This window comes from Zeus faber, assembly GCF_960531495.2.
Source record: "Zeus faber genome assembly, chromosome: 15".
In the NCBI taxonomy this organism is placed as follows: Eukaryota; Metazoa; Chordata; class Actinopteri; order Zeiformes; family Zeidae; genus Zeus; species Zeus faber.
In genome coordinates, this window is record NC_137194.1 from 3,559,321 (window position 1) to 3,568,421 (window position 9,101).

General features: G+C 48.7%; 1 protein-coding gene across 1 annotated transcript in view; it reads right to left on the bottom strand.

Moving 5' to 3' along the window:
- The window catches only part of slc35a2 (solute carrier family 35 member 2), a 15,224-nt gene extending 8,087 nt beyond the window's left edge, over positions 1-7,137 (bottom strand). The window contains exons 1-5 of the mRNA XM_080015543.1: positions 6,824-7,137; positions 3,266-3,448; positions 3,004-3,155; positions 1,247-1,369; positions 516-1,111 (exon numbers count right to left, since the gene is read on the bottom strand). Of these exons, the coding sequence (XP_079871669.1) occupies positions 516-1,111; positions 1,247-1,369; positions 3,004-3,155; positions 3,266-3,448; positions 6,824-6,887 (1,118 nt within the window). The 5' untranslated portion in view covers positions 6,888-7,137. The remainder of the gene's footprint in view (positions 1-515; positions 1,112-1,246; positions 1,370-3,003; positions 3,156-3,265; positions 3,449-6,823) is intronic.
- Positions 7,138-9,101: the final 1,964 nt, after the last annotated feature.

Below are 9,101 nucleotides of genomic sequence, written 5' to 3' on the forward strand. Positions count from 1 at the left end.
ACAGTAGTACACAGTACAGTAGTACACAGCGTACTTTAGCAGAATACTGCCGTACAGCTGCTGCTCCAGGTCCAGTTTCCAGGTTTTCCCTCCAGCACTGATGCTAATTAGCGTTAGCACAGTGGACTCCCGGTTCCGTGTGTTTCAGTTTCTGATCGATAGACGATCAATACCTGTTCAGAGATGGAGGGAAGAAGGTGGAGAGAGAGAGAGAGATGGAGGGGTGAAGGTGGAGAGGTGGAGGGGGAGGGGTTAGTCCTGTCGCTCCTGGAGACGTTAGAAGGAGGAAGATGAAAGGGTTAAGTCTCCACTTCCTCTTCTCTCCATCCCCGGACGGGTGGAGGTCCGGATGGAGGAGAAGAAGTTTTAGTCTTTTTAGTTTCAGAGGTGGAGGAGCGAGGTCACCGCGGAAACAAGGACTCACTTCCTGTCCACGCAGAGAGACAGACGGCGCGAGAGAGAGAAAGAGACAGGCAGAAACAAACAGGAAGTGATGTCACTTCACCAGGACTGACTTAGGGAGGAACGGCTCCATCTGAGATCCCGCGTCCGACTGGTCGTCGCGTTCCGGCGGCGCGGCTGACGGCGGCGAGGAGGAGGGCGAAGCGGATGAGGCGGGCGGAGTCTTGGGCAGGCTGTACATGTAGACCGCCCCCATCACCAGGCCGGCTCCGCCCGCAAACACCAGGTCAACGTGGAAGCCAAACAGGTAGACGGAGGTTACCGTGGAGACCACGATGGACAGCGAGGTGGCGAAGCCCTTGAGGATGTTGTCGGCGTACTTCACCACCACCGCCACCAGGAGGCCCCCAAACGCCTGGTTGCAGATCACCGCCCACACCATGGGGGTGTAGCCGAACAGGAAGCCGTGCTCGGCCACCGCCGCCCCGTCGCGCCACCACAGTCCCAGCGTGCCGAGCGCCATGCCGAACACGCCCAGCTGCACGTTGCGCAGCCACACGGAGGCGGAGCTTCCCTTCAGGATCTTTTCGAAGTAGACGCCGGCGAAGCCCGACGACAGGCAGCTGATCACCACGGCGACCAGTCCCGCCGTGTAGCTCTGGGCGGCGCCGTCCGACAGCGACGCCTCCTTGTTCCCCTCCTGCTGGACCTGGCCACACCCACAGGAAAGGAAGTCAGCAGCAGAAAGCGACTTCATACTGGGAAGTGACTTCCTGTGGCATTAAACCTCTGAACCTTCTCGGGGTTCCACTTGCTGGACGTGGCTCAAGCTGTGGTCCCCTACCTGCACCACGGCCACTCCGGCGAACAGCAGCAGCAGCGACAGCCACTGGATCCTGGACAGAGACTTTCTGAGCATCAGGACGCTGAACAGAGCGGTGGTGAGGATCTTCAGCTGGTAGGTGACCTGTAAGGCAACACGGCAACCGTTAGAGCAACACAGCGACCACTGGAGCAACGCGGCGACCGCTAGATAGAGCAACACGCCGACCGCTAGATGGAGCAACACGCCGACCGCTAGATGGAGCAACAGGGCGACCGCTAGATGGAGCAACAGGGCGACCGCTAGATGGAGCAACAGGGCGACCGCTAGATGGAGCAACAGGGCGACCGCTAGATGGAGCAACAGGGCGACCGCTAGATGGAGCAACAGGGCGACCGCTAGTTGGAGCAACAGGGCGACCGCTAGTTGGAGCAACAGGGCGACCGCTAGATGGAGCAACACGGCGACCGCTAGATAGAGCAACACGGCGACCGCTAGATAGAGCAACACGGCGACCGCTAGATGGAGCAACACGGCGACCGCTAGATGGAGCAACACGGCGACCGCTAGATGGAGCAACACGGCGACCGCTAGATGGAGCAACACGGCGACCGCTAGATGGAGCAACACGGCGACCGCTAGATGGAGCAACACGGCGACCGCTAGATGGAGCAACACGGCGACCGCTAGATGGAGCAACACGGCGACCGCTAGATGGAGCAACACGGCGACCGCTAGATGGAGCAACACGGCGACCGCTAGATGGAGCAACACGGCGACCGCTAGAGCAACACGGCGACCGCTAGAGCAACACGGCGACCGCTAGATGGAGCAACACGGCAACCGCTAAAGCAACATGGTGACCGCTAGATGGAGTAACACGGCGACCGCTAGATGGGCGACCGCTAGATGGAGCAACACGGCGACCGCTAGATGGAGCAACACGGAGACCGCTAGATGGAGCAACACGGCGACCGCTAGATGGAGCAACACGGCGACCGCAACACGGCGACCGCTAGAGCAACACGGCGACCGCTAGAGCAACACGGCGACCGCTAGAGCAACACGGCGACCGCTAGAGCAACACGGCAACCGCTAGTTGGAGCAACACGGCAACCGCTAGAGCAACATGGTGACCGCTAGATGGAGTAACACGGCGACCGCTAGATGGAGCAACACGGCAACCGCTAGAGCAACATGGTGACCGCTAGATGGAGCAACACGGCGACCGCTAGATGGAGCAACACGACGACCGCTATCGCAACACGGCAACGCGGCAACTGTGAGAGCAAGGCTTCGATCGTTAGAGCAACACAGCGACCGCTTAAACACAACTCATTAAGGGACTTTAGAAACAAACCCCGCCCCCTTCTGTACCCAGCGGCCTTCTGTCTCCGTGTTGCTATGGAAACTGGTTGTTTTTATGTAAATACTTCACTTGTAAATAATAAATCCTACAAAGAGATTTTCAATCTATTCCTGGAACCGAAATCTGTGGAAATAAAATGAGGAAACCTTGATGACGCAGGAAGTAGATTTATTTTCTGTTTCTGTCTCCTGATTGGCTGAAATTCTATTCTGTTAGTTCAGTTAGTTAGTAATTAGTTTAGTAATTGTGTCAGTACTTATTGTGCATAATCTCCGGGAGCGTTACCATGACATTTCACTACGTATTTGTATGATCGTATGGTTATGTATGTGATTAATAAACATCTTGAATCCTCATGTCGCTGGTTGATCAGACAGACAGACAGACAGACAGACAGACAGACAGGTACCTGGAAGGTGGCGGCCGGCAGGTTGGATATGGCCACGTACTGCAGGTTGTTCTGCAGGGTGTAGATCAAGGAGGGAACAGCCAGTTTGACGGTGTCTTTGTACTGAACAACAACGTTGTGCAGGAGGTAGAAAAACACCTGATGCACATTACCTGGAGGGGAGGAGCCAGGAGTTAGACACGCCCACTGTACTACTGTGTTACATACCCTGTACTCAACATGCGGAAGTACTACTGTGTAGTCAACGTGTACATGTACTCACATCGGTGCTGCAGCAGGATGATCAGCAGACAGGTGGAGACCTTCAGGACTTCTGCCATGACGACGGCCGACGTGGTGTAGAAACGGTCGCCCGGCAACGTGCGGACGTAGCGGATGCTGAGGATGAGCGAAGCATTCTGCACCACCAGCACCGCCAGGCTGGTGTACTTCAACTTCCTGTTTGCTGCAGGGAACAGGAGGCACACGGCAGCGTCCATAAATTATCGTGATGGAGCGAGGTCAACGCGACGGAGCGTGACCAACGTGACGGAGCGTGACCAACGCGACGGAGCTACATCAACGCGACGGAGCTACATCAACGCGACGGAGCTACATCAACGCAATAGTGTGAGATCAATGCGACAGAGCTACATCAACGCGACGGAGCTACATCAACGCGACGGAGCTACATCAACGCGATAGCGTGAGATCAATGAGATGGAGCTACAGCGACGTGATGGAGCAAGACCAACATGACGGAGCGAGACCAACACGATGGAGCTACATCAACGCGACGGAGCTACATCCGCTCGGGTGGAACAAGGATTTTCGGCGAATGCAATCATGGAAGCGCTGAACGACACTGAATTGGGAAAATAATCCAATTGCAATTTTTGGCTCAATATTGCAATTTAGTACGAGATTTGAATACAGAAGATAAAGTCCCTTATCTTCTCTATTATTCACAAAGCACAAACAATAAAATAAATACATCGTTCTCCAGTATGACCAGCCCGACACGGACACAACATATAAACTGCTCTTTCCTGTCGGCCACACCCACGTGTTATGATGAAATGAGATGAATTGATATGAATTACGTCTTTATTTAACTATTGAATTGTAAAAAGAAAAAAGAAAAAAATCACAGTAGAATACTGACTCGGTGTAAGAGAGCCACACTTTCATTCCATAAGAAGACGTAAAATAAAAAACACTGTGGTAGCGTGCGGAGGGCGCGTGGTCCCTTGGGAGGGAGCACTAGGCGGCCTCCTATCTCGCACACAGGAAGAGCCGGTCCTGGACAGCCCTATTGGTTCAACTGTGTGACATAAAAAATAAAATGGGAAAAAAAAAAAAACGCCTTTTCTTTTTAAATCGCAGCTTTTGTGATTAGAAAATTGCGTTGTATTACATTGGAATGTCGGTTTGAATCCCATTAATCGTTCAGCCCTAAAACAAACTCCCTCTTATTGATTATTGTGGTTTTCTGGGTGGGGTGTGTCCCAGCGACGCATCATCTTCCTGCTTCTCCTCAGAGTTCTAGACGCTGCGGCTCTGTCTCGTTCCGTGTGTTTACTGTGTTTACAAGCACAGCCTGTCCACCAGGGAGGGGGCGGGGCTTAGTTCTATATCCACAAACGTGATTGGTCAGAGGTGAAAGGTGACCTTTAGATCGTCCAAACTGATTGGCTTCCCGTTGCAACTTGCCGAGCGCGAAAATGAACAGATCTGCGTAATCTTTTATCGAAATGATGGAGCAGAACTAATTAAAATTGTGTCGAGAGGGAATTATTTTCACCGAACATTATGACGGAGAGATTGAAATATGTCAGACCTCAACAGATGTTTTGGTCAAAAAACGGGAATTGCCCGATAACGGAAACGCTGCCTGGAATCATGACGTCTTATTTTGAGGACCAACACATGGCCAGTCACAATAACTACTTAAGTTGGGCGATATATTGTCCCAGAAATAATTGCGATAAATATTATACAAAAAGACAATATTTTTGCCACTGATATAATGATATTATAGCATAATAGCGCAAGAACAGCTTTTGAAACAGCACAAAAAAAAAAAAAGTTTTTAAATATCCTCAATGAATAAAATAATAATAAAATTAAACCACACAAACCAAAACAAAAACTAAACTGGACACTCGGGTTCAAGAAACACATCATCTTTGTACCTTATACCTTAATACAGATTTGAAGATTGTAGTATTTATTGCATTATGTAAAAATTGCTATTAGTGGCACGGTGGCGCAGTGCTTCGCACTGCTGCCTAGAGGCAAGAAGGCCCTGGGTTCGATTCCTGCCTGGGGCTCTCCGGCAGGTAATCCCCCAAATAGGAGCCTCTCTGTGTGGAGTTTGCATTCTCCCCGTGCTCACGTGGGGAGCACGGGGAGAAAAAAAGTCCCTTCCTCCAGATCATTCACACATCATCGTCTGACCAGTGATGGACACTCGTCACCAGGTGCCTGGGCCCGTCCAGGAACACTGCCCACTGCTCCTGGCTGTGCCCCCGGAGGAAGGACAAGCCAGGATGGGTCAAACGCAGAGGAACCATTTCACTGGCCACCGTCCAAAGCATGTGTTGTGACAATTAAAGAATCTTCTATTAACTTTGAAACATACAACATTACGTCATTTAACTGCCACTTCAGTTCAAAGTCATTTCCAAATATATTTTTCCCTACGTTCAAATATAAGTTGAGTGGTGATGGATGTCACCAGCAGCAGAAAGCAGCAAGAGGTTTTGATGGTAAATTCCCACGTGACTTGACCTGTTGCTCGTTAGACAAATCTACGAGCAACGAGCAACAGGTAAAACCCACAGACACAGACTGGTCCACAACAACCACTGTAGCCGCCTTCGCTCTGAACCTTTTTCATGACATTCGGTTTGTCGTCAAGGTGAGAAATGAAGAGGAGAGTGGAGTTAAAGCAGTGAGTGTGGACGGATGCGGTCCTCTGTTTTCATTCACTACCGTGTTGAGGTGACGCAGGTTCACGCTGCCTCATGTGGACCTTTCATTTAACAGTGGAGGATTGAATGTTTTATATATTTTAACATGCTTTCGAAACATTGGACGTCTTGAATGTTGTTTTCATTGAAGACCGTAGCAACACGTCCTTTAAGTGTTTTGCACAATAAATGGAAAACAAAGTTATATTTGTGTCCATTTTTATTCTATTTTATTTTTTTAAACGATCCGAACCGTGAGTTTCGTGATCCGATGCGCCCCAATTATCCATCCCAAAATAATAAAATATGATCTCACAATAATAAAACATGATCTCAAGTTCCACTTTGCTCTCGTTTTTGGACTTAAATCATTTTATAATAGAGTCTTGAGGCTCGTTTGGTAAATAAGGAGAAGTGGAAGTTTTTAAACACAATACAATTAAAGTGTTTATTATTTAAACGTGAAGGCAACTGCACTACAAATCACAACTGACAGTGAAGCAGGAAGTGGAGAGAGAGGGAGGGAGAGAGGGGGAGAGAGGGAGGGAGAGAGGGGGAGACACACAGGTGTGTCCTGTTCAGTCCCACCTAAAGCTCCACGTCAGCAGAGACCCGGGTCCAGGTCAGGATCCAGGATCCAGGATCTAGGATCCGGCTTCTGACCTGGACCCGGGTCCCGGTGTGAGTGCACAGCTGGCTGAGCCTCCAAAAATATCTTTAAAAACCTTTAAAACACTTCAAGCTCTTCCCTTTCCGTCAGAAACCCTTTAAATGTGAATCTTTACAACTTTGTTGACAAACTACCGTGTTTAATAAACCCGGAAACCCTTTAAACGCTGTCCTCTCCCCTGGAGCAGCGCGGTTACCTTCGTTCTGCCGCCGGCTCGCCGCCCGCTCCACGCCGCCCTGGGAGTCGCTTCCCCCGGCCATGCTGGCGGCTCGCCTCGGTGTCTCCCGGAGAACCGCCGGGACCTGGCAACCCGCTCTGTGGCGGCTAGCGCTGCTAGCTCGTTAGCTCCTTCTGGACCCGCGGCGCTCCGGCAGATTCGGTCGGCGCCGAGTCGCCTCTGAGCGGGAGGTCTAAGAGTCGCTCCTGCCGCGGACAGGCCGCCGCTCCGGGTGAGATGAGCCGCTGCTCCGGAGCGAAGAGCCGCTGAAGTGGAGCCCTGAGCCTCCGACGCCGTGGAGCTTCCTGCTTCCCGTTCTGGAGGGAGGGAGGGAGGGTTGCCAGGTAGGAGGTCTGTCCGCACAAAGAGCGCCCTCAACCCGTTTTATACCAGAGGGTAAAGATCATTGTAATTCTATGATCGAATACCTTCTCGGCGTCAAACCCGGCCTAGTGATTCAATAACATTTCATATTACCTCAGAAAAAATAAACATCATAAAATTAAAAAAATAAAATATAAACATTAGACTATACAATAAACATTGCAAATATACAACAAACCTTTGGACAAAAAACACAAACACCGGACGACAACATGCATGGTGCACGATGCAGTGAGGGGAGTTTCTTGCAGTAGACTGAAGCTTGGGTTCATCCTGGTGAGGTGACTGAGGATTTTGCTTCGTTTAGCAGGTGAGCCCAAGCCTCTCACCTTCAGACTCACAAACTTAATGGCTGTCATTGAGGTTGGTTAGGGGGTGATGGCACAGAGCATCCAAGGCAATAGCTATCCTACCGTGCCCATGTTTTCCCATTGATAAGTAGGAGTTTTCCTCCTTCACATTCCTTTTCACTGTCCTAGTATTGCAGGAAGTTTGCATTGATACATATCTACATAAAAAAAATGACAAATAGACAAAGATAAACATAGAACATTGCAGTGTTAGACATACATACATACATATAGTGAGGGACTGAACTGAGTGAGAGTGATGGGAGAAGTAGGGAGGGAGGGATTAGGAAGGTGAGATGATGAGAGTGAGCAATATAGAGTGCTTATTTCTACATCTCGCAGTATATAATTACCAGAATTACCAAAATACATGTATAATTATCAGAATAACCAGGGTGTGGTGGAGGAGTCTTGGAATAACAGACTATGTGTCTATGGTTTACCAACAACCAGCGATACCCATTTACCCTTCTGCTGGTTCTACTTCAGGATGGGGTGGAGCACCTTCCGTTGGTCGTTGATCTCCCGGGGGAATTGGTCTACTACTCTACTCTACTATACTATTACTCTACAACTCTACTACTCTTTTATTCTACTCTACTCTACTACTTTACAACTCTACTCTACAACACTACTGCCCTAATACTCTATTACTCTACTATTCTACTACTCTACAACTATACTCAACTACTCTATTAAGAAAGACTTGTCAAGATATGTGCAATACACTTAGTAATATCTGGTTCCTATTTATGGTGATTTTTTTATTTGTATGTTTCTAAATATTTTATATTGTTTATAGTGTGTACTTGATATGCTCTTTATTTGCTGCTGTCCTCTTTTTGCTGCTGGAACGATGTAAATTTCCCCGTTGTGGGACTAATAAAGGTTTATCTTATCTCATCGTATCTTTTTACTCTAGTCTACTCTACTTCTCTACTCCACTACTCTACTCTACTACTCCACTCTACTACTCTACTTTACCACTCAAACCTACTACTCTACTCTACTACACTAATCTACTACTCTACTACTCAAATCTACTACCCTACTCTACTACTCTACAATTCTACTATAGCAGCCTCTACTGATCTACCCTACTACACTCTACTACCCTCCTCCACTACTCTTCTCTACAACTCTACTTTACTACTCTACTCTACAAATCGAGTCTACTACTCAACTCCTCTGCTTTACTACTCTACTCCTCTTCAACTCTACTACTCTTTGACACTACTCTACTACTCAAATCTACTAGTCTACTCTACTACACTTCTCTACTATTCTACTCTACTGCTCTACTACACTACTCTACTCTACTATACTCTACTCCTATACTATACTCTACTACTCTACTCTATTACTCTTCTCCACTACTCTACTCTATTCTACTACCTCTCTACTCTACTACTTTAATTTAAAATGTATAAAACATATTTAATATTTATTTGACTCTGGACATGGAACAGAAAAGAGAAAAGCAGATGAGTCGTCTCCATGGAAACAACATTTTTTAGTCATTC